Here is a 26202-nt window from a genome sequence, read left to right on the forward strand (position 1 = left end):
TAATAATATTTTTAATTCTTTTAATTTTAATTTTTGTTTCTTTAATTATTCAAAGATATTTTTTCTTTACTTCTTAAACGAGTTCAACACCAAGTGTACTGTTTAATTTAAAACGGGTATTGAAATTTTTTTTTTTTTTTTTTTTTTTAATATGTATTCAAAAACATCTTTTCGAGCTCCAAAACCGTATGAAATTTTTAAGTTGGTTTGTACGGTTAACGGTTCATCGATTTTTTTCTTTTTTTTTTTTTTTTTTTCAAGATGAATAAGTGTATTTTTATTCAGAAAATTTTGTTCTTTCAAATGTAAATTGAAAATAAACCTACAAAAAAATAGGTCATACAGTTGTGTAATTTTGGTCGGTTTTTGAGAGTTGTCCGAGATTGAAATTTTCTTTAAAATTTCAATTTTTAGTTTAAAATAAATATTGATATGAGTTTTTTTTCTAAGGTACGAAATTAATTTAAAAAAATAAGATTTAATCGTTGTTTTTTAACTTACCGCTATGAAAATTGATAATTAAAAAAAAAAGAAAATTATTGGTTTCGGTCCAATTTTCAAAAATAAAGTTTTCATCAGAGCCACGCGAGAAATGCATGTTTTTGACGGTCTAATAGTTTTTTGAGTTCGAAGAGCCGAAAAATTTTCAAGTAATTATGTTTTCGAGCTCAAGGAGCTCAAAAACAGTGGGAAGTTTTGGGGCTGGTCTGCAGGGTTTACCGGTACACAGATTTTTTTTTCTCTTTTCTTCACATTTACTGAGTAACCGACGTAAAAATATAAGAAAAGTCCAAAACAAATAATTTTTTTATTTTGATGATGATTACTTTTTTTAAGAAACAAAACTCGTTCCTTCAATTCTTTTGCAAAACTTTATTTAATCACCCCGAAAAAAACGGTTCGATACATCAATTGAAAAATTTACAGGGTTATTGGGGGTACATCAAGCTAAAAAAAGAAATTAGAAACATTAGTCTTTTCATTGATATTTACAAAATAACGTTTGATTTACGGAAAAACTCAAAAAAAGGTATTTTTTTTTGTATTTACTTCTAATGAGTGTTAAAAATAAATAAAAAAATTTTTTTTTTAAAAATGATGAAAGGCTCTTGTAAGAAATTTATTCTAATTTTTAACGCCGATCTTCAATTTACTGTGCGATCATTAGTACCTGAAATATTGACTGTCAAAACAAAAAGGATCATTTTTCGTTTGACGGCTGATATCTTAGCGACAAGTTGTTGTACGAATCTCTAAAAAAATACAGATTGCAGCAAAATAAATTCGCTAACTGGCTCATGCATTGTTTTATCTGGAAATATTTTTCCACGGCCCATAGACTCTTTGGAAAATAAAATTTTAAAAATTTTTGTTTCGCGATATTTCTTATGTTTGCGCAATAGCTATAGCTCTAAAAAATTATTTATAAAAATGCACCAAAATAAGAGATTTTAAGCTACAAAATGTTATTTTTTTCAATTTTAATACGATCATTTTTCACGGAGTTACAGCTTTGCAAAAATGATTAAAAAATTTTAAGAATTTTTTGGTTTCTTTAATTTTTGGCAAGAGTATATTTAAAAGGGAAAATGTATTTTGGGTCGTGGTAAAATAAAAATATTTGTTTACATTTTTCAATATCAATGAATTTCTCGAATTAATTGAAGTATTCATTAGAGTATTGTTTTATTTTGTGGAAATATTTCAGGTCGTGTATGACGGTTACAGGATAAGTTTATCTTATTAAATTCTCATTTTTTTTTTTTTTTTTTTTTTTTTTTTCCTCCCAAATTATCAATCACTTAGTGATGATAGATTGTACTTGGCTGACACGGGCCAATTTAGTATAAGGAGAATCTATAATAGAAAAAAATTTATAAAATATTTTTAATTTAATTAATTATTTTTTTATTTTGTCAACTATCAATCAAACTTAAATCCCCATTATTTAAAAAATGTTCAAAAAATTTCATACATTCATATATATCTTGTGATATACATTAGTGTATAGTAATGATATAAAATTAGGCTCGTTTTCGAAGAGTGAGAGTAAAAAAAGAGAACGACTAATTTTTTATAGAGAACTTCAGATAGTTGATTTGACTAAACATTATATAGGTAATGTACCAAACTAACTTTCACATAAGCAAAGTATAGAAAATTTAATTAGTATGAGATTATAATTGTAATTACTATTACGATGACAAGATCAGATATAATTATCAGACGTACAGGTACGTACGAACCATTAAAAGTAATAAAATAAATACTTTTTAAATACATAATAGTTGTGAAATTTACAGGTTATTTTATGCACAATAAAATACAACTGACGAAACTAAATTATAATGGGACATGTATAAGTTATGTGAAATGAAAACCATATTTTCAACATTTTTTGATTTCATTAGAATTTTCAAGGCTATTAAATTATTGAAAGAAATGGTCAAAACATAAAGCTAAAGGTCATAAATTGAAGCATATCAAACAAGCTTTAAGATAATTTTTACTGGAATCGTTTATCAGTTTTAGTTTTAATGTTATATGAACTTAAATAGTGAATAACAATTGATTTTTCCAAACAACCATAATTTCAAAACTAATCAATCGATTCAGCCCATCTTCGAATCTGATCAAGATAATCGCTTATAGAATAATTGTAGAAAATTTCATTAAGCTCCGATAAGAACTGTAGGTGCTATCGTAATGATAAGAGCAGTGATAATCATCGGGATTAGAGGTACGTAACTGTTCATAACGATTGAGGTGTGCAAAAATTAGTTGAAAATAAAAAAACATTAACTATGGTGATAAAGTAACAGTTTATAATGCTCATGAAATATGATAATAAACATATCGCATAGCACCTAAGAAACCAGAGTATAAGCTCATAAATTATAATATTCTTTGCACTAATGCACAGAAAAAAATAATCGGTAGCAGCTACGCATTATTCCGGTAACAGTGACCGAAACAATCCGTAGCCGCTACCAATGCTTTCGATAGCAGTTACCAATTTTTTTAACGTCCCGCGATAGAGATCAATAAATATGAAATTTTTCGCTGGAATGAACAAGAAATCCTGATATTTTGGAAAATGTTCATGTTTGGAATAAATAGTATGCATTTATAGACGATTCCTACCACGGACAAACCGTGCAAATATAAAACTCCAACAAATTTCATTTTTGACCGCCAAATAAACTAGTAGATTACTGATGTCAATTTGGTAGTTTTTTTTCGGAATCTGTTCGTATTCTATTAAATTGTGAAATTTACGTCAATACGTGTGTTGTTCGTCAATTTTCTGTTGTTATTTGTCGATAGAGATCAATAAACATGAAATTTTTCGCTGGAATGAAAAAGAAATCCTGATATTTTGAAAAATGTTCATGTTTGGAATAAAAAGTATGCATTTATAAACGATTCCTACCACGAACAAACTGTGCAAATTTAAAACTCCAACAAATTTCGTTTTTGACCGCCAACTAAATTGGTAGATTACTGAAGTCAATTTGGTAGTTTTTTTTCGGAATCTGTTCGAATTCTATTGAATTGTGAAATTTATGTCAATACGTGTGTTGTTCGTCAATTTGCTGTTGTTATTTGTCGATAGAGATCAATAAACATGAAATTTTTCGCTGGAATGAACAGAAAATCCTGATATTTTGAAAAATGTTCATGTTTGGAATAAAAAGTATGCATTTATAGACGATTCCTACCACGAACAAACTGTGCAAATATAAAACTCCAACAAATTATATTTTTGACCGCCAAAAAAATTGTTAGACTACTGACGTCAATTTGATAGTTTTTTGTTAGAGTATCTGCGGGTTCCATCATTTGTAAATTTCAGTTCAATATATGTGTTGTTTATAAATTTGCCGTTGTTATTTTTCAATATACATTAATAACCACGGAATGGTCAACTTGAATGACTGAGAAATCCTATTATTTTGATACATATTCAAATATAATAAATAAATTATATAGTTTTACAGGATTTGCATGACGGACAATCTCTGCAAAGCTTTATTTCTGTCGTTGATCATTTTTGAATGCTAAGTGGTGTACGAATTGTTTACAGCTAATTTGAAAGTGTTAGAACGGACTTTGGTTTGTTTCAGCCTGAATGAGGATTTATAGTCTATTGATATTCTATTAACGCATTTACAGTTATTATTTTTCATTAATATATTTAATTTTCACTGCACAAAAACATTGTAGAATTTTTAAAAATATTGATATTTAATAAGATTATTATATACCTTGAAACTTTTTTCATTACGAAGAAACTGTGCTAAGGAGTAAACTTTTAGCAGATAATTTTGAATCAATGGACTACATATGCGGTTTTGTTTTCTTATTTAACTTTAATCAGAATTTCTAGATTTTTCACTAGCTTTTTTAGAATTCGCAGCTATTGCTAATCGATATATATCATTAATCATAAAATTCTCACTTCATAGAACCAAATTCACCGTATCATGGACATTGCATTCCAATACTTTCAAACGGGTTTCATTTCAAACAATTTGTGAAAATCTTTAATTTGCGCCGAGAACATTTCTATACCCCAACTCAGAAAATAACTTTTGCCAAGCATTTCTACAGTAACGGGGTAAACTTGTCTTTTCGTTTCGATTCGAATCAACTCAAGTTTTCCAGCCTACTTTTAGGCTGCTACTGAATTAACAATTTTTATGTTTCGATATAGATTATTATACAGTAAGTTTATTTGGTTAGAAGAAAAAAAATTTCAATAACTTTTACTCTATCATTTTATCCCAGACAAAATATAATGTATTTTTAAAGTATTCTCTACACCTACACACGATTTTAATTTCAAATGTGGCTAGATGAAAAGTGAAATATATGTAATACAAAACAAGATAAAATTTACGACAAATTTCTCCTTTAAATATTCGCATCCAATTTACCATCTCATATTCCGAACATACATTCCAGTAAAATTGAATTTTTAACTTAACAATAATTATCAGTCAAACTAACCATTAAAATGAGAACTATTTGAAATGAATTTTTCTATTAAAGTATTTTATGTATGGATAAGTGTTACTATTGCAGACTTCCAAAATTTTCTAAATTTCCAACAAATCAATTAATGAAAATAATGGAATTGGAAACAATGATTTTACAAGTCATACATTTATTTAAAGATGCATTTTTTAATATTACTATACTTACATTTTATTCATTCATCTCAAAATAAATAAATTCCGTATCATTAGCTACATCCACATTCACTTGTATTGTCATTTTTTAAATATAAATTTTTGCATAGGAATAGAGGATATATAATTTGCATAATTAATCGCATTAACCTTAAACATGTTTTTGTTAGTTTAAATTAGCCAAGAAAGTCATTTCACTGTTTTTATTATAGCAGCTATATTTTAATTAACAAAATGATATTGTTCATCATCATGGCATCTGAAAAACTTTATTATTTTTCATTTGTCAAGATAACTACAAAATTTATTATTAATTGAAATTATATTCATTGATGTTTCTACCATCAAATACTTAAAAAAAATCATGCAATTCATTTAATTTATCTACTTACCTTCACATTATTTATCAATTTTAAAACTAAATTTTCCACATTAACGCCTACAAAATTGTTAAATTATAATTATCTTACTATTTAAGATTTATTAACTTGACTACTTATATTTAAAAAGGTAACCATTAAGTCATTATGTTAATTACTTAGAGAAAATTTGTTTTTTTATTAACACATCATTAACAATGTCTTCTCAACATATTTATTATTTATTTAATCAAATTTGACCATCAAATCGTTTTGTTTTCAAATGAAAAACAGAAAAGAGTTACAATATACCTTAATACATCAAAATCTAAATAATTTTGTAAATTAGTCAATTTCAAGGATTAGTTGCCATCTCTCAGAAAAACGTGACATTAATATAAACCCTCTACTTTATCTTAACATTATTCGGTAACAAGAATTATAGTTAGTAATATTTTTAATCTATAACATGTAAACACTGGATGGCAGCACTTGTATTATTATATGACGTCTAGTTCTCCCTTCTTAGTCCCTACTTGTACTATATGCCTACGACTACCAGCTACCAACACTAGTCTAGTTTTGTGCAAATCGTCACGGATCCGTTTGGTTATGCAAATGTTGGTTTGTAGGATTTTTCATTTTTATAGTAATTTTTTTTTAGTGATATTTGGAATTACTTCCGTTTTTTATTCATTTATTTAATTACAGAGTATATTTTAAATAGATTTAAATGATTTTATACTTTTTTAATTTTATTTTTTTTTAATTATTTATGTTTCTATTTGTTGAAATTAAATTTTATAAATTAATTTATATAGAGATATATTTTTTTTTATAGTAATCATTTTTTATTGACTTTTTAATTTAGTTTTTTTTAATTATTCATATTTTAATATACACACTAAAATTATTTAGAAATTTTTAAATAGTGACCATATTGTTATGTCCTGGGAGGTTACTAGGATCGGAGCTGACGCCACCTCCTGGACAGTGGGCAGTTCGTTGTCACGCGGGACCAAATTTTGAATTTGAAAACAGTGGATAAATTTATTGTTTACTACGATGATGATGATTATGATTGTTATTTAATGAAATAATTTAACTATGATTAAGGATAGATGTAATTGATAAAATAACTTTTATCTGAAGACTGAATTTTATTATAAAGTATGGATAAAACTTGATCAGTAATAACAGTTGTATTCGTAAAGAGTTCTCGGAGAGAAGTCAAGTTACATCAGACGGCAGAGAGATCTCGGACCTCCACTCTCCAACTTCTCCCCACTACTCTCATGTTCACACTCATGCTTATATGTATAAATACTTATATATCTATGTTCTTTACTAAATATTATACTTATACATTTATACTTTCTACTAATACGAATTGGAGATATAAGCTTATACATTTACGTTCTTTACTTTATCCATTCTATATCTTCTTATTACTTATATTATTTATATTCTATTTTCCCGTACTTGGATACAATCATTCGGTTAAATATTCTAGACTATCAGAGGTGTGTTCTATAATTATTCTATATTTAGTTATTCGTTACAATTGACATTATCATTTATCGTGAAACATCATTATAATTATTCTAATGCTATATTTCAATATTTCTATTAATTCATTTATTATATGAATCACTCTTTATTTAATATAAAAATATATATATTAACAATAATAGTTAAGTTCCTGTGATATGGTTTTCATTTATAAATAAGATTTATTTATTATATATTTCCTTTTCTTGTTTGCTTATAGAGTATGTATTTGTTTATAACCATATTTACTGTTAACTTTAGAACAAGGGCCTATTCATGATTTTTATGCGTGTGTTTTGTTTAGGTTTTAAGTATCAGGTGACAGAAAACGTTCCAAGACCACTCAAACTGTATTTATGTTTCTCTAAATATAAAATAAAGTTTATCCATCTATTTATTTAACTTTCTTATAATAAAAATATATAATTTAATGAGTATGTGCCACGACGATTTGTGATTTAATTTATTTACTTCATATTGTTAAGACGCAATAAGTGTTGTAGGATATTAATATATTATTTCAAATGGAATTTAAATGCGCGTTTCTTATATATCTTGAGTTTACTAATTAATTAACAGGTGGAGGCACCTGAGGCTGTTGAGGACATAACAATATTTTTATTAGTGATTTTCTAATAGAGAGACATTTTTTATAGGGATTTTTTTTTATTTACTTATTTTACAATACATATTTATAATTTTACATTTTATTAATATATATATATTTTTAATTATTGAATTTTTTTTTTACAACTTTTTATTTTTATATTTTTACATTTGTATGAAAGTAGTCATATACATTTTTATTTTGAGACATTTTTTTTTTACCGATTCTATGCTACCCCTCAAGAAATATTAGCCAGTATTGTATAACGTTTTCTATAGACCAAAGTTTGTAATTAATTCAATTTTACATTAAATCTATTTGAATAATCAATTTTTGATTACAGTATACGTCTGCTGCTTTCCTTTCATGTAAATTACCCTTTAATCTACATTCCGGGAAGAGACGTCTCTGGCTCCCACCAGGGCCTAGCTTAAATAAATGGTTTGGAAATTCCCAAAAATATAATACGTTACAAATAAAATAGGATTGAGTATATTACATTATTAAATTAAGTATTGATATGTTTAAATAATCCCGCGGAATCCTGTTTATCTCGTAGTCTACGCGGTGTCGCTTTAATCGCTCGTACAAACCACGATAAGATATCACAATACACGGTACGCAACGGTATGTACAGATAGTTTCGACGATTGTGCCGGTCATCGTTAGTTAATACATAAACATGGCAGTCGCTTCAGCGTCTAAAGATGTTAATACATTTTTAAATCAAAGACAAAATGTCACAGATAAAGAATTAGCCGCTGATTGGGCTCAATTAGAAGAGCTTTATAATAAAAAGTAAGTAACTTATGCATTACATGAAATAATAATAATACTAGTTAAGTTAAGTAACCAGTAAACAATATGATGGGTAATTTTTAGGCTTTGGCACCAGCTTACTTTAAAATTAGAGACTTTTGTCAAGCATCCAGCACTCCACAAAGGCGACAGTCTTGTACAATTGTATAAAAATTTCTTATCAACATTCGAAAATAAGTAAGAATTTTACAGTTAATTTGATTGTTATAAAAAATACCATGACCTTTAAAAACAAAACTATATAAAATGTAATAATTTATTTTCAGAATAAATGCTTTATCTTTTGTGGAGATATTAGCCCATGTTATTGAACAATTTACAAATAAAGAAGAAGCTGTTGAATTTTTAGAAAAAACTGAGCCTAAAGTAACCAATAATAATGAAGCAATTGCATTATGTAAAGTATTACAAGGACAAATTCTTTTGGATAAACTTCATGATGAAGATAGAACTAAAAAAATAATCGATGATGTTGAGACAATGCTTGATAACGCTGATGGTATTACTACAGTTCATGGAAGATTTTATCTCTTAGCTAGCAGATTATATCGATTGCAAGGAAAACATGCCGAATATTATCGCACAGCACTAAGGTATAGTCCAGTCAAATAAGGATATCAGATGCGTGCTGAGGTGGATAAATTTGAAACGTTTTGAAGTTTTGTAGAGTCGTTCTTAATAATATAAATAACGCGAAAAAGAATTGTTACCGGAAAAAATCCTGTGCGACTATTTTTTGTAAACAAAAACCGATTTTTTCACCACGACCGCGTAAACAAACAGCTCTAAAATCAAAACTATTCATCAGATTGGATCGCCCAAACTCTCATTTTGAAAGGGAAAAAATCATAGAAACTTTGAACCAAATTTCAAATCAAAATATTGAAAACTTTTTAAGTAATAAAGTTTTAAAGTTGAAATCAAATTGATGAACAATAGATCATGTCTATAACAATTATTAATATTTCTCTAGGGAATAAAGCGCTTCTTGTGAGCTCTGGCTGAGCTCGATATCTGAATTTGCGAAAAAGTTATTGTAAAAAAAAACTTTTTGTCGCTACAATTTTTTCTCTAGGAGTTACAAATTCGTAAAAAAAAGTTTTTTTGCAATAAATTTTGTACAAATTGAGCTATTGATTTCAGCCACCGCTCAAAAGAAGCGTCTTTTTATTGCCTCGAAAATATGCGCATAACCATACAAAAATGTTAATAATTGTTATAGATATGATCTATTGTTTATTAATTTGTGATTTCGACTTTGAAAATTTATTACTTAGAAAGTTTTCAATATTTTGATTTGAAATTCGGTTCACAGTTTCTATGATTTTTCCCTTTCAAAATGAGAGTTTAGGCGATCCAATCCTTTAAGGTTCCTGAACTAGTATTGGACAATATATTTTAAAAATAAAACTAGTGTTGAATAAAATAAGATTTTACTATAAAAAATATTTTTTTATTTAGATATCTAGGCTGTATTGATTTAAGTACTTTAACCAAACAAGAACAAGAGCAGCACGCATTTTTCTTAGGTCTAGCTGCTCTTCTAGGAGACGGAGTTTATAATATCGGTGAATTATTAGCTCATCCAGTGTTACAATCACTCAAAGGTACACCAAACTCTTGGCTTGTTGATCTTCTTCAAGCATTTAATGCTGGTGACATTGTGGCATTAGAAAAATTAAAGTCACAATGGGCTAAAGTAGCCGATTTAGCAGCACAAGAATTAAAACTAAGGCAAAAAATCTCACTTCTTTGTCTTATGGAAATGACATTTAAAAGACAGGCCAATAATCGGTAACTATCAACATATTTACTGATATAATTGGTTATGATTAAAGTTATATTGTAATAATAGTAATTATAATTTTTTTTTTTTTAATATCAGTCAACTTACATTTGCTGAAATTTCTCAAGAGACTCGATTACCAATCAATGAAGTTGAATTATTAGTTATGAAAGCACTTGCTCAAGGTCTTGTTCGTGGTGCTATTGATCAGGTAGCAGGCACTGTCAATATGACTTGGGTTCAACCACGTGTACTAGATCGTACTCAAATTGCTAGTATGGTTCAAAAACTAGATCATTGGTGTAAAGACGTAAATACAATGGAAAATCTACTTGAATCCCGTGCAACAGAAATCTTAACTCTTTAATAAAAATATATAATTTTTAATATTAATAAATGCAGTTCATTCATTGTGAAACTTTTTTTTCTTCATCGAATAACTTAATACTAACATCTTAAAGTACTCGAGCTTAAAACTCATTTCAATACTTAATTTAATATTAACAGATCATGAAGCAAAAATGTTTTATGGCCAATTTTGATGTATTGAAAATTTTTCTCATAATAAAATGTTAAAAAAATAATTTATTTCTTTTTTTAATTTTAATTATTAAAATAAGTATTTATAGAAATAATTATATTTTTATAAAAATTTATTCATCAGCAGTTTTGTATTCTGAATCAAAAATATATCGTACTATCAATGCTTTGTGTCTAAGGTGTATAAAAGAAAAAAAACGGGATAACATCAAGTAACATTGAACCCGAACATTGTACTGCAAACCCGAAGATATCCGAATCGTATTGTCTCGTTAATCCAACTAGTATTTTCTAGTCGGATGTTTACTCGGTCAGCTGACATAAATGTCATTTGTATAAGTTAATACAATATCTTATTTCTCTACAAATTAACTCTGAGTAAAAGTATTTATAATTCACTATTGAATTTAAAAAAATAATAATAATAGTGTGTGAAAAAATAATAAGTAATAAATACTAATAAAATTATTTTTCATCAATTTAGTCTCTTATTTTATCTATATATAAATAATGTTTAAAAAGGAGTAATTATTTCTTATTCACTCAAAAATATATAATGTTGACATGTTTATTTGTTAATTCATTTTTAAATTTCGAATGGTAATTATTAAGCAATTAATATACTGTAATAGTTATTATAAATACTAAATGGTAATTTTTAAAAATCAATATATATACTTATATATTTATGTCCCTTTGTAATAGGTTAAATTATCAAGATGTATATCTTCTTGATGCTCACCAGCTTATTTTTTCTGGTTGGAGCAGTTGATGTTACCTCCAAAAATTTAATATCATCACTTAATCCTGAAGTTATTACAGCAAACTATGGAGATCAAAATATAAAAGTAATAAATTCATCACTAGAGTATGTCTTTCTTTACCCTGATACAGATGTAAGTGTAAATAATAATTTATAATATATAAATAATTAAATTTGTTATTTCATTTTATTTTATTTTTAGAATAATGATACGGCGAGAATAAATGTACAAAGTAATGCCACTTCCGAAAAGCCTTTATTAGTTGTTGTAAAACAAAAAAAAGGTATTTTATCATGGCAAATACCACTACTGATTGACAGCAAAAATACTAATCCACTATGGTACAATAAAACTAGCCGAACACTATGTTCATCAAAATATTACAATCAATTAAATGAAATTGAATTGGATATTGATAATGTTATTGTCAGTATTTTTACTAGTAGTGAATTACCTTTACACTTTAATCTTACTGTTGTACTAGAAAATGATTTTTATTTGACGTAAGTTTATAAATAAAAAATTAACGTTTGAGATGTGCAAAAATATGTTTTTATATTTAGTCATATAATTTATTATTTTTTTAAGTTTGGGAGAGAGTCGAGAAGTAACTATATCTCCGTCTGAACCAAGATATTATGGGTATAATTTTTCTGATCAAGTTGAAAGTGGATCAGTTTTAATGAAAATTGAATCCGAAAGTGATACGTGTATGACTGTTTCGATACAAGACACAACTGTATGTATTAACAATTATTAAAATTTCTTTTAAATTATTATTATTATTATTACAGTGTCCAGTTTTTGATTTAGAAAGAAATATTCAATTTTCTCGATACTGGCAAACTGTATCACAGTTAGGTGGTATAACAGTCCCCGTAAGTCTGATTAATTTATTTATTATTTTTTTAAATAATTCTATATAAATTAATTCACAGAAAAATATTTATACCTATTAGAAAGAAATTTATCCAAATGGATTTTTTGTGGTGCTTGTATTGAAAGGGGATGACATAGATTGTGTTGGTCAAATAGGATCAATAATGCGATATAAAAAATTTAAATTATCAATAACACCTAATATAACAAAAAAAGAAGGTATAAAAGCCGCATCGATTGCTTTGATTATTGGAATAGCTTTTTGTTGTTGTTACATAATTGGTGTTGTAACGCACAATGTTCGTCTCCGCCGACAATTACGTCGACAATTAACAAGCGAGTCAGAAACTCTTCCCCGACCAGAGGAACTTCTTACTCCTGAAATAGAAGAGGTGATTTTTAATTTAATTATTGTTAAAGTAAAATTATAATAATACTAATAATAATAATTTATAGGCTGGTCCTCGTTATGATGATACCCTTGACGAGGATTCATCATTAGATGAAGATGATATAGACATGTTAGATGATGCTTTTTCAGATAAAGAAATAATTCGTACAAAAAGAGTGTTGGCTGTATCTGATTTAGCTCGAAAAGATCCAAAGATTCTTCGACATAAATCACGACTTTACTTGTATTATCTTGGTACAATAGCGGTATTTTATGCTTTACCTGTAGTTCAATTAGTCGCGACTTATCAAAATGTTTTGCACGTTACTGGAAATCAAGACTTGTGTTATTATAACTTCCTTTGCTCACATCCATTTTTTGGGTTTTCCGATTTTAATCATGTCTTCTCAAATTTCGCTTATGTTTTATTGGGTCTACTGTTTATTCTTTTGACGTACGTCAGAGAGCAAAACGATCTTGAACATGAAGAGAAGAAAAAAAGTTATGGTATCCCACAACATTATGGATTATTTTATGCAATAGGTACAGCTCTTATGATGGAAGGATTACTTTCTGCTTGTTATCACGTGTGTCCAAATCATACTAATTTTCAATTTGGTAATTATAAAATTTATTTTTAAATATTTTTATAAATTTTATGATTAATCAAGTAAAACAAAAATTTTTTATAACCAAATTATTTTTTATTTGAAGATACAAGTTTTATGTATATTATTTCTGTACTATGTATGGTAAAAATTTATCAAACTCGACATCCCGATATAAATGCTCGCGCTACAGTAACTTTTGCAGTACTTGCTTTAATGATTTTTTTGGGAACTGTTGGTGTATTAAATGGCTCTGATTATTTTTGGATTATTTTCACAATTTTACATTTATTAATATGTCTTTTATTAACGGCTCAAATTTATTATATGGGTAGATGGAAATTTGATAGAGGTTTAACTCAACGAGTAATAATGGTGAGTATACATAATTTTTTCTTTGTTCATTTATGAGTTTATTATTAATTATCTACTGCTCAATCACTTCATTAGACATTCAAACATGATGCACGAGCTGGTGTTACTCATCTTCTAAGACCAATGTACGCTGGAAGATTGATATTACTTGTAATTGCAAATTTCTGTAATGTTGCAATAGCTGTATTGGGTAATATGCATCATGAAAAAGATTTCGCAACATTTTTATTAGCTGTACTCATGCTTAATTTACTTCTCTATACATTTTTTTATATTGTTATGAAAGTAAGTATTTAATTTAAAAAATATACTGCAGAAAATAATAATAATAAAAAAAACGTCAATAAAATATAATTAAAAAAATTTTATTACAGGTGTGTTATCGCGAACGAATTTTATTTCAACCATTGTGTTATATAGTATTGTCATTTATAACATGGGGATTTGCTCTTTATTTTTTTATTAACAAATCAGTCTCATGGTCATTATTACCGGCACAGTCACGGCACTTTAATATGCCATGTAAATTATTAAATTTCTTTGATTTTCATGATATCTGGCACTTTCTTTCTGCTCTTGCAATGTTCTTTTCATTTATGGTATTATTGACACTTGATGACGATCTAGAAGATACTCATAGAAGTCAAATACCTATTTTTTAATCTAAAAAAGTTCGTTAAATTATAATTTATAATGAAAAAATAATTAATATTTATTGTGATATTCATAACATTTTTCGTGGCAGTATATAGTTGATTAGTTATAAATAAATTTTTATATAATTATAAATCCTCATTTTTTTTTTTTTTTACATTAATGGTTAATGAGCACTTGATAACAATAACAAACTATAATGAAACACCATATTTGTATCTAAAAATAAATATTTATCTATTGTTCCACTACTGAACAATGTATTGTAAGCATTATCAAATTTATTCAATATTTTTACGGTTTAAATCTTGATTTCATAATTTACAATATGCCCACACAAATTTACAATAACAAGTAAAAATAGGCAAAAAAAAAGATTAATTACAAATAAATGGTGAGATTAAATATTGTTAAGTTTATGGCATTTTCACGAGAAGATATGACAAAGATTAAAAAGTTTATTAGATAAAAAAAAATATAAATTTAATTGTTGAAGAATATTTTTGAATTTGTTATTCAACAGGTACTCGTGTGTGCATGATAATTATCGTAAAAACAGTTACGATGAGGCACTCGAGTCATTGTGGTGCTCTTGAACTGGTGATGATTCTAATTGTGCTAGAGTGCGTTGAAGTTCAGTTCGTTCTGCAGAACTAAGTCGATGAGCAATTTCAAGTACTGCTTCAAGTCGTACTTCAGGACACTTTTCAAGAGAATCTTTAACGTGGGTAACTACCGCGCCACGTTTTACACAATTAATATTATGCATTACAAGACTATTTTCATTATTACGTTGGTTTTGTAACCAATCAACTACACTCTCGTCTTGGTCCCAAAGATAAGATTCAGTTGTACCTTTATCCTCAACAAACCAACGTCTCAACATTGCATCAACTTGCCTTACATCAAGACTTGGTTGTGTTGACAAAATATCACTTCTGAATTCTTCTTCTAACAATCGACGACGTAAACGCCAATAAAGTAAACAACGTGCTTTTCGCCATGGTATTATATCATTTATTGCATTTTTCTCTAACATACGTTCCGGTGTATCGTGAAGATCTGAAAAATGTACAGCTGCCTGACGATACATTGGCTCTAGTATGTGCTCTCTTGAACGAATTTCCATTTCTATTTTCGCTCGTTCTTCTGCTGATAATGAGTGTGACAATTTTTCCTACAATAAATAATAATAATAAATAATTAATGATAATGATAATGACACAATTTTATAGACAAGAAATTATTTATAAAATTCTGTAATAACAATATTAACATTATAATAATTATGAAGTTAATAATGGATAAAAAAAAACCTGTCGATAAATAAAAACATTAAAAACAAAATTGTCAGCACTTATAAAAACTCATACTAACTTAAAATTTTACCAAAGAAACATATATAACCTCAAATATATTATAAATTTTATAAATAATTGTTAAATTATTAGAAAAATTGACATCAACAAAATTATATATGGGTCTGATGATGTTAATTACCATTAACGAAACGTTACCCGAAAAATAAATTGATGTCAATTAAGTAGATCAGTAAAGCCGTTGTTCTTTCATTTAAATAATATAAAAGTCTGATCGTTTTATTAAATTTAACACAAAAATAATAATAGTAATAATAATAATAATAATAATAATAATAATAATAATAATAATAATAATAATAATAATAGTAATAATAATAATAGTAAAAATAATAGCAATAGTAATAATAGGAGGGGACAGAGGCAGCCGATCGGTTCTCGAGTGGCTCGGGCGATCACCCAGGCTAAGCAGCATCGAGCATGATTGCTACTTGGATGGGTGACCGCTTAGCCACGCGTTAAGCTCGATCGGAGGTCTCTGGTCGTTAGGCGCGAGATGAGGATCTAGTGATCGGTAAAATGGGAAGTTTATCGATCACTAGAGCCTCACTCAAACCGAACTGTACTGGCAATGGATTTCTCTGTGGTTTCCCTTGCCCCTATACTCCCACAGCCAAAGGTGGGAGGTAGGGTATCACCGTAATGGTCAAGTACAGTATAAGCACAAGTCAGGCCACAGCCGCATGAAAAAAGAGGAGGGAATGGAAAAGGTAGTAATTGCGATTAAAGGCAAGAAGTGTAAAAGGCAGAAAATACTATACACTGTTAACAATAATAAATAAAAAAATAATAATAGTAATAATAATAATAATAATAATAATAATAATAAATTTTTATTAAGTAATATTTTGTGATTGATAAGAATTTACCTTCAAAATTTGAATAACAGGATCTAGTCGATGAATAGTTTTTAAAATATCTTTTGTTTTAAATTTAATTTCTACAATTCCTTCTGGCTCTAAAACTCCTCCTCTACTTGTATTGTCAGCAAACATTTCCATAAAACGTGGATTTATTGTAGGATCTACTACAGCCCATGCACCTCCTCTTAACTCTCCATTCGGTGGAATATAAATAAATACTGGCTTTTTGTACTCTCTTAAACCATCAACAATGTATGCTCCAAACTTCATTATTTGTTCGTACATATCTTTAAAAGAAAATATGAATTAAGATTATATTTACTGATTAGTTAGTTAGTTATTATCAATATTTACCTTTCATACCACCAGAAAATCCTCGCCAATTAGCAAAAATAAATAATGGTAATTCTTCTCTATTAAAATCTTTAATTGCCTGTGCAGTTTTGTAAGCACTGTCCGGGTACCAAACTTGACCAGCTTGTGATATTGTCTTCGCCTCAGAATCAAGATTTGCTGGATCAGCAGGTAAGTGAATCTCCATTGTTCTAGTCTCGACAGCGACAACACCACAAGGAATACCACCTAATCTAGCACGACCAGTTACAACAGTTTGAGCCCATGGCCTCATTATTTCTTCCCAGGAACCAAAATCAAAAAATCCTGATTCCCATACTGTAGCATCTACCGTACTCTTTCTACCTTCAAGCATCCATCTGGGATCATAAGGCGTTTTTGTTGGAATGTATCCAATTTCTCTATCAACTGGATCAGCTGGTGTTATAATTGGTAGAGACCCTCCTTTATTTTTTGGTACAAAACTTATCCATCTCAAAACTGTAGCAATACCATCAAGATCCCTTGGTTCAGTTACATGAGATATACCATTGTGATGCATAATTTGTACTCCGCCCAGTTGATTATTACTAGCGTAAACTTCTCTACCAAGAACTGCATTAAGTGCACGGTAACCAGTAAGAATAATATGAGAATTTTCAATTTGAATAACACGTTGTCCAAGTCGTACTAAATATGACCCAATTCCAATTGCACGACAACTTGCAATAGATATTGTAACTATTTCATCATAAGCCCGAGATGTTTCACCGGCAATTAAACCTGCATACTTAAGATTTTCAACTCCAAGACCATCGTCTTTACCAATGATATCAGTAATTTTATAACGTGCCTCACCAGCATCTTCTATAAGTGATGCTTTTACTGAATTAAGCGGTGATAACCGAGCATAATCATCTGGAGTCAAGTATATATATTTAAAACCTTTTTCTGGTACTGAATCATCTTCCCATGCAATTTTAAATAATGCTTTAACTTCTTCAGCAAGTCCAATACGTGCTCCAGAATTTGTTGAAAAGTATACTCGTGGTATTCTAAGTTGTCTTGCTCGTTCAGACGCCCGATAAAATACAAGATCTTCTTGAGGTCCAAATGAACCTATTAAATGTGTTACATCATTTGCGATAAGAATAAGTTCACGGCCTGATGGAAATTCTGGTGTAAAAATTGTCAATTTCCAAGCAATCATACCAACATCATTTTCACCCGGCAATCGTTTTTGATCAACAAGATTTTCACCATCTAAAACTAACTCTACGCAGTCCATTACAGGACTAGGAATTGATTGATTTTCTATATATGGACGTTCTTCAAAATATTTTATCCATGCTTTTTCAATTTCCTGACGGAACATATCAGGAAGATCATATGCATAAGTTGTTCCTACACTTTGAGCCAAAAATCTTTTTGCCTGAAGATAATCTTTTGTTAAATAAGGTGTAGAAACTGGCATACCATGCATAGGACCAGGCCTTCTATTGGAATTGGCTGAACTGTATGATTCTAATCGAATAATTCCTGTTTTAGGTTCAGTAGTTTCTGTATATAAATGTAAATCAATACTATAACCACTGTCATTAGCAATACAAAGACGTACGGTTGATGTTGGTTTTCCAGGTGCTGGACGAATAGTCATTTTAATTTCTGCCTGACGAACTCGTAATTTCCATAACCTTGGACCATAACGCAAGACCATACTTGTAACACTCTCTTCAATTCGTGCGGGATCCATTATTACAGTAGGTACAAAGTTTAAAAATATATGATTGCAGTCAGTACGCTTCGCTAGAGGATGAGAGAAAGCAACCTCAAGCTCATCCATTGCTTCAAGAAGAACACGTTCACCCTCATTATGAAGATAATCAAAACTTGCTTCTTTTGTGATCAAATCTGAGTGACGAATTATCGAACGTATAAAGAAACGATAATCTGTAACTTGTTGGCCTTTTGCAACTTTAGCTTTGCCAAGATAAAGATGCATTTTTTGATTAGATGTAGGTAATGCTTCTAATTCATATGTTCTCATTCGATTAAGCTCTAATTGAAAAGCACAACCAGGTTCTAAATGACGATAAATTCTGTCTTCAACAAATCCATCTCTGTTACGATATGTGAAAAACTTTGGAAACTGACGTTTTTGAAGAGCTGCAAAAGTAACACGTCTGATACCACGCGATACAAGTTCTTCTTTATTTGAAGCACACCAATCACCAAAAAGTCTTGCCATTGCTGCGTCATCTTGATTACCGTTATCTTGTACAGTGATGCTCAAAATATGAACTGGTTCTGCTGATTTTTCTCCGATTTCTGCTGGCCCACCAGTTTCAGCCATACTCAGTGATACATTAATTGACGTACTATGACGTGATTCGCTGCCTGCAGCATCAACAGCCTCTAGAACTTTTGCAGAAATAGAATTCGGTGATGAAAGATCTTCTAAAAGATCTAAAACTTCATCAGCATACTGGCTAAATTGTTCCAAGTCTTGAAATGCTGCAACTGCACCAGTTCGATGATTTATTAGTGATTGATTTTGACGATTAGGATGATTACTTGGTAATAAAAATTGGAAATATACTAAAGGAATTTCACCAGAGAGTTCAAGATGTTGTAAACAAGTAAATTCATAACTGATATAAGCTCTTCTTACGTAAACTTCTAAAGCAGCATTACAAACAGCTCGATTAGTGTGATAAAAGAAATCATGGAGTATGTCAAAGATAGATGTTTCTGACAGAATAAGTTTTTGAAGATTCTCTGGATGAAAATCGTGACCATACATATCAACTGCTGATAAGAAAATTGATTCCATTTGATTGTGTCTCAATTCATAAGCCGGTTGATGTGCAGCAATAAGTATTTGGCGTGCTCGTAAAGCAACTCGACAATGTTCAGCACGATTTAAACTTGTTAGTTCAGTTAAGGTACTAGCTAATTCATCAGTAAGACCTGGTTCATTTGCCCATAAATGATCGATTAACATTGTAACAAGAACGTTTTTCTTTGTTACTTGATTATGACTAAATATAGTATTAGTTACCATAGCCATATTGTCTTTATACTGTTGAATAAGTGCAGAAACACATTTATCATAATGACCCTGTTGAAATTGACTTTCTACTGTGTAATATTGTCGTAATAACTCATGCATAGCAGTTTTCATACGCCCTCGAATTCCATTTCTATATCGTTGAACTAGCTGAACAATTGCTTGAGTTGTAAGGAAAAATACATCTCTATCAGATCTTTTAGATAAAGTTGCAGCATGGCTGTCAATAACAGCAGCAATTTGTTGACTTGGAAATTGTGCCAAAACGGATGTAATATTTCGTTCATATAGTGTCATTAATTTACGTATTTTTTTTTCAACCGATACTGGAATTCTTCCGGAAATTGTTGATATAACTTCTTGAAGTTCAAGAAGTGGTAAACTAGGATCTCTTAATGAATTCATAAATTTCTCAATTAATTCACGTAATCGTGGTAAATGATAAGGATCGGGTAAACAATAACCTGCTAATGTATTTTCTAAACCAGCACGGTACTTACAATGAAGAAGATTCAACTTTTCTGGTATAGCAGGAACAACAGGAGCAGGAAATTGACCTGTATAATCTTGTGCTTTTGTGACTAAAGATGGATCATCTAATTCTAAATGAGCAATTAATGTTCCTGCTTCTAAAACAGCGCCTGGTCGTTTAACATAAAATACACTTCCTGCTTCACTAGCTGTTACTGTCATAACCATTTTCATAACTTCAATTTCAGCATACGCTTGACCTTGCTCTACATGACCTCCATCGTCAACGAGAAAACTTATAAGCTTACCAGCAGTTGGTGCACGTAGAAGAGAAGGATCATTATCTTTCTCAAAAACACATGTTTGATTGCCAATAATAATGCGATAACGATCAACTTCTTCACGCATATATGTTGTAAAACTTCCACCGTCAAGTGAAAGTAATAGACCACCATCAGAAAGACGATGAACTTCAACTTCTTTGTAAGAATTATTCATTACAAGAAAATAACTGTTTGGACCACTTTTAGCTGCTTGAACTTTATACTTAATACCATCATTAATTAATTCAACATCAACAATATTATTTAAATCATTGCCTGCTTGAATTTGACCTCGTTCTAAGCTTGTTTGAAATCCAGTAAATGCTGCATTAATAGTACGATCAGCAATATGAAGAGCACCGCAAGTTACCGCAAGTAAAACATCTGGTTTATCACTTTTTACACGTTCAGCAATCAAAGCATCTAACCATGCGGTATCAATGTTATTAGTCTGAAAACATTCTGTTTCTAACAATGTAATTAAGTATTCAACGGTGGTACGAAAATCACCTCGTATACTCAATTCTTTTAGTGCAATTACAAGATTTTCACGTGCTTGATTACGATCTTCACCCCATGAGAAGCAATGACCAAATTGTGAATCAGCAAACTCATGAAGACCACCAGATACACCAACAGAAAAATATCCCCAGACGTTTTTTGATGATCTAAAATTAAGTTCTTGAACTGTACCTGAACTTGGTTTGAATCCTTCATCTGGATTCTCACTAGTAATTCGTGCGGCAATTACATGTCCCCAAGGATGAGGTTTATGCTGTGGCTGATCAAAATCTATTGGACTATCGCCCCAAGGACTTTCACCGTACAACAAACGTATATCTTTAATATGATGAAGGGATAAACCCATTGCTATTTGTAATTGTGCTGCTGGTAAATTAACATCTGATACCATTTCGGTACATGGATGTTCAACTTGTAATCGAGGATTTAATTCTAAAAAATAATAAGATCCTGAGGTATCATAAAGGTATTCTACTGTTCCTGCACTAACGTAGCCTACCATTTTAGCAAGTCTTACTGCGGCTTTTTCCATTTCTTCAAATATTTCAGGTTTTGAAATAACAGCCGGCGCTTCCTCAATAATTTTCTGATGTCTTCTCTGAATAGAACAGTCACGACCAAATAAAGATATTGCATTACCGTAATTATCAGCAAGTAACTGAACTTCTAAGTGACGTGCACATCTAGCAAGTTTCATTATAAATATTGGTGATCCAGGAACTTCGGTTTGAACTTGACGGAAAAGTGATGGTAATTCTTCAGCATTTTCTACCTTACGAATACCTTTACCACCACCTCCTTCACTAGCTTTTACCATAACAGGAAATCCAATTTTATTGACAGCTGCCATGCATTCTTCTACTGTTGATACACAACCTTTTTTAAAAAGCTCTGATGATATTTTTATTTTTTTACCACTGTATTGAGCTTTTAATTCGGATCCAGACCATGGTAATGTTGGAACGTCAGCAGTTTGAGCGACGATACTAGAGGCTATTTTATCTCCCAAAGCCCACATTGCTCGCTCTGATGGTCCAATGAATGAGATATCTTGTTTATGCAATAGCTCTGGTAATTTAGGGTTTTCAGATGCATGACCCCATCCTGCCCAAACAGCTTGTACTTGAGTACGTAAAGCAATATCAACAATTAATTCTACATTGGCATAATTATTATTGTTAGTTCCTCCAGGTACAGGTACATATTGATCAGCCATCTTTATATACTCCGCATTGGCTTTAAGATCTTCAGGTGTTACCATTACCACAAATCTTATAGCTCGCTCATTCTTGAACATCTCATATGACCATCTTCGTATTGAACGCATACATTTTACTGCAGCTATACCATTATTTGCTATAAGAATCTGTAAAAATTATTTAAAATACTCATCACAATTCCATTCATTTAAATATTAGCTTACATTATAAAGTAATATTGAGGTAGACAAAGTACAAGGTTCAAAGTCATTTAAATGGAAAAAAACTAAGCATTGATTATAAAACTTGAATAATTTAATGTTTTCATTTTTTTAAAGACGTTTAACTGATCAGTATGGATAATTTTAAATTTAAATACAGCACATTGGATTCAAACGTTAAATTTCAATTCAACAAAACATCAATAGAATTTATAATAATTCAAATTAGTGATAATAATTATTATATATGAAAATTTTTTATTTAAAAAAAAAAAAGTATGTACCTTATTAATAACTTTGGTACCATTAAAACGGTGAACGAATTCTTCAGGCGTAGCAACAGTAAAATCTTTTTCTTGTAAACGATTTTGCGTCATAATCATTACCGTACCCTGCGACATGCTAGGCCTGTAATAAAAAGGAAACAAAATATTATTACGCTAAATTTTTTAAGGTCTCTTTTAACATTTAAATAAAAATTATTGAAGTTGAAAAATTTTTAAACGCACTAAATAACAATGCAATACACCGCTGAAACGACGCAATAGAGAAAGTTAACCAATTAATTAAACAAAAATATTTTATATACTACTTTCTTCACTTCCGATTCTGTATTTGATTAGTTAATTTCTAATTTATTAATTTTTCAAAATAGTATTTATTTTAGATGATTATTATTAAGCAAAAACTAGTACTGTCCAAAAATTATTGGGACAAATTTTGAATAAAAAAAAAAAGTTATGTCAATACTCTACTTTCAATGGAACTTATTACAGCAATTTAAATTGATCGGCAGAAATTTTATACATGTTGGAAAAATCTGTGGTCATATTGAGTCATCATAGGCAAATAAAATAATTTTGTTTATGTTACATGAAATCTTAATACCTACAATTATTAAAAATCAATAATTTATTATTTTATAGTTAGATTAATTACATTTTTATTTGAAGAAAAAGAAAATTTTTTTTTTTTAATATTTTCAAACGACAAAAAATTCAAATATATTTAAATTTATAAAGATAAAAAATTATCCTGAAAGATCAATATTAATTAACATTTTTTTATTCATATTATACTTATTTTGGATTAAAAAAAAAATTTTTTTATCAATGAAATTATATTCTATAAAAATGATTGTGAAATGAAATTACTGAAGTGATGTCGGTGACACTGAGAGATTAGATTTTGGACTTTCATTTGGGATCAATACTGCATCACAGCCTTCGAAAGATGTTCTATAATCATTCTTTTCATTGTTACCATTTGTAGATTCAGTACAGAAATTATCAGAACTCTTCCAAGTTATATCTTTTGCGTTGGTTTGAGCCAAAACGAATCTTTTTATTCTTCTCATAGTGTATGATGAATAATCAAATGATAAAGTAATTATTAAGAATATCCAATATGTATAAGAAATTCGAAATACGGTTAAACAATCAATTGAAAAATCTAGATTTGTTCTTAATAATTTGGAGAACTTTAGAAAATATCCAACACACATTTAGTAACGGACAAATATTTTGTCGGCTTATTAATATCCAAAACAATCGTTTTTAATTCATAAAAACTAATAAAATCATTAAAATAATAAAAGAAACAGATAGGTGGAAAGAATGTTAAATACTGTCAGGATATCCAGCAAAACTTTCCTCGTGACAACAGATTCCCCTTCTTATAACTTTTTATGACGTTGGACATGAGAAAGTCAAGCTTCTTGAGGTACCAGCATACCAGCTAATTTAATTTTTATAACGAAAGTTAATTTGTAATCTTACCGCAATTATGGAATAAAGGACCAATACAGTAAAAATGCATTACTAGTGTTGTTCGATTATTCCATAATAATCAATTAAGGCATTATATATATAAATGTATTAATAAAAAAATTAATTAATAAAAAAAACATTCTTTCAAGACATAATTGATTACTTTCAGTCATAAAAAATATGTATATATATATTTACGTTCATCTTTTGAAATGAACAATTTTTTTTTTCTGCGCTGACAGACTAGAGTTTGTTTGTTTCCATCGAAATCAAAATTCCTGGGAAATTTCAACTCTTAATTTCAATTTTAAGTGCTTTCGGTCGAGTCGAAGATTTTCCATTTACAAAATATATGTCGAAATAGTGGATCCAATTACTTTTTTTTAATGATTATAACTTAGTAGAATTTTAAGATTTTGGAGTAATGAAACAATTTGTACACGGAGAGAAATTTATCATACAGGAACAGCAACCATACAAATTATGGTAATCATTCCTATTAATATGGGCTTCATTCCTATACATCGGAATAGTTCCTATGAAATTATAGTAATCGTTACTATGTCACTATAGTAATTGTTCTTGTAGTAGTATGGTAATCGTTCGCATCATATTATGTTAACCATTATTATAAAATTATGGTAACCATTACCATATTTTATGATACTAGTTCCCGTAATGCATAGTAATGATTACCATAATATATGCTAATGGCTACCATAATTTTATGGGAATCGTTACCATAACGATATCGTAATGATCACCGTAATATTGAAGTCAACATTACCATAATATTATGGTAATCATTCCAATACACCAAAATGATCTACAAACAAATTTGCTAAGAACTTGATCCTGCGGGCCAGTTGCTAAACTTCCTGCTACTCTCTGCATTGAGCTCGAAAACAATGTTTCGGATCCCGTTTTGAGTGTTTTCATACTTACAATTTTTTAATGTATATTTTGACAAAATTATTTAATATTATTGTTTACAAATTAACAATTTCTATCCTACGAAAATGAATATTAGTAATTTCATAAGAATCTAACTATTGTATTTGTCTTCATGACACAACTTTACAAAAATTGTAACATTTTCTATCTAATTCACTCGAATAGGTTCCAAAAATGTTATTGGTGAAAAAATTTATACATACATGGGTCCATGTCAAATCGACCAATAGTTGGAATCGACCCCTTTTAATTTGGATGAAATTTGGTCAAAACTTTTCTTTTACCATAAAACAGAGATTTGCCAAAGGAAAAAAATTAGAACAATTTTTTGTGAAAGTTATTCAAAATTTTACTATTTTTCTAATTTTTCAACTTTATTTTTTGAATATCTCGAAAACTATGAGATATAAAGAAATGGTCTTGGTTTCGTTTTGAAGAAGACACTTGGGGCTATTGAAAAAAAAATATGTTGGAAAAACATTTTAAAAAATGAAAGCTTTCCAATTTAAAATTTTCAAAAACCGTCAAAATCGTATGGCGACATGAAATTTTGGGCTCAAATTTTTTACT

At 29.1% G+C, this 26202-nt stretch overlaps 3 protein-coding genes and 1 long non-coding RNA gene across 9 annotated transcripts in view; 2 read left to right on the top strand and 2 right to left on the bottom strand.

The window, feature by feature from the left end:
* Nucleotides 1-531: 531 nt before the first annotated feature.
* Nucleotides 532-5881, bottom strand: LOC128667865 (uncharacterized). 2 transcript variants are annotated; one of them, XR_008403780.1, is made up of 4 exons: nt 5588-5881; nt 5209-5462; nt 1630-1857; nt 532-948 (listed from the first exon to the last, which is right to left on the bottom strand). It is a non-coding gene; the product is annotated as an uncharacterized LOC128667865 (long non-coding RNA). The 2 variants fall into 2 exon arrangements; XR_008403781.1 differs by lacking the exon at nt 1630-1857 and having other exon boundaries at nt 5588-5880.
* Nucleotides 5882-8323: 2442 nt separating this feature from the next.
* LOC103570402 (26S proteasome non-ATPase regulatory subunit 13) lies at nt 8324-10901 on the top strand. The gene is made up of 5 exons (XM_008548119.3): nt 8324-8510; nt 8595-8708; nt 8798-9124; nt 9993-10325; nt 10417-10901. Exons 1-5 carry the CDS (start codon nt 8395-8397, stop codon nt 10682-10684), a joined length of 1158 nt encoding a protein of 385 aa, XP_008546341.1. The 5' UTR covers nt 8324-8394; the 3' UTR covers nt 10685-10901.
* Nucleotides 10902-11173: 272 nt separating this feature from the next.
* Nucleotides 11174-15162, top strand: LOC103570399 (SID1 transmembrane family member 1). The gene is made up of 11 exons (XM_008548114.2): nt 11174-11241; nt 11342-11457; nt 11563-11753; nt 11823-12124; nt 12210-12360; nt 12416-12499; nt 12581-12892; nt 12957-13509; nt 13606-13874; nt 13950-14159; nt 14249-15162. Exons 3-11 carry the CDS (start codon nt 11577-11579, stop codon nt 14534-14536), a joined length of 2346 nt encoding a protein of 781 aa, XP_008546336.1. The 5' UTR covers nt 11174-11241; nt 11342-11457; nt 11563-11576; the 3' UTR covers nt 14537-15162.
* LOC103570400 (acetyl-CoA carboxylase) overlaps nt 14967-26202 on the bottom strand; it is a 46255-nt gene continuing 35019 nt past the window's right edge. For all 5 annotated transcript variants that reach the window (XM_053739650.1, XM_053739651.1, XM_053739648.1 and 2 more), the window contains 4 exons: nt 23194-23317; nt 17125-22855; nt 16777-17057; nt 14967-15705 (listed from right to left, as the gene is read on the bottom strand). In XM_053739650.1, coding sequence (XP_053595625.1) covers nt 15088-15705; nt 16777-17057; nt 17125-22855; nt 23194-23317 — 6754 coding nt within the window. In that variant the 3' untranslated portion in view covers nt 14967-15087. The remainder of the gene's footprint in view (nt 15706-16776; nt 17058-17124; nt 22856-23193; nt 23318-26202) is intronic.

This window comes from Microplitis demolitor, chromosome 5, assembly GCF_026212275.2.
Source record: "Microplitis demolitor isolate Queensland-Clemson2020A chromosome 5, iyMicDemo2.1a, whole genome shotgun sequence".
Lineage (NCBI taxonomy): Eukaryota > Metazoa > Arthropoda > Insecta > Hymenoptera > Braconidae > Microplitis > Microplitis demolitor.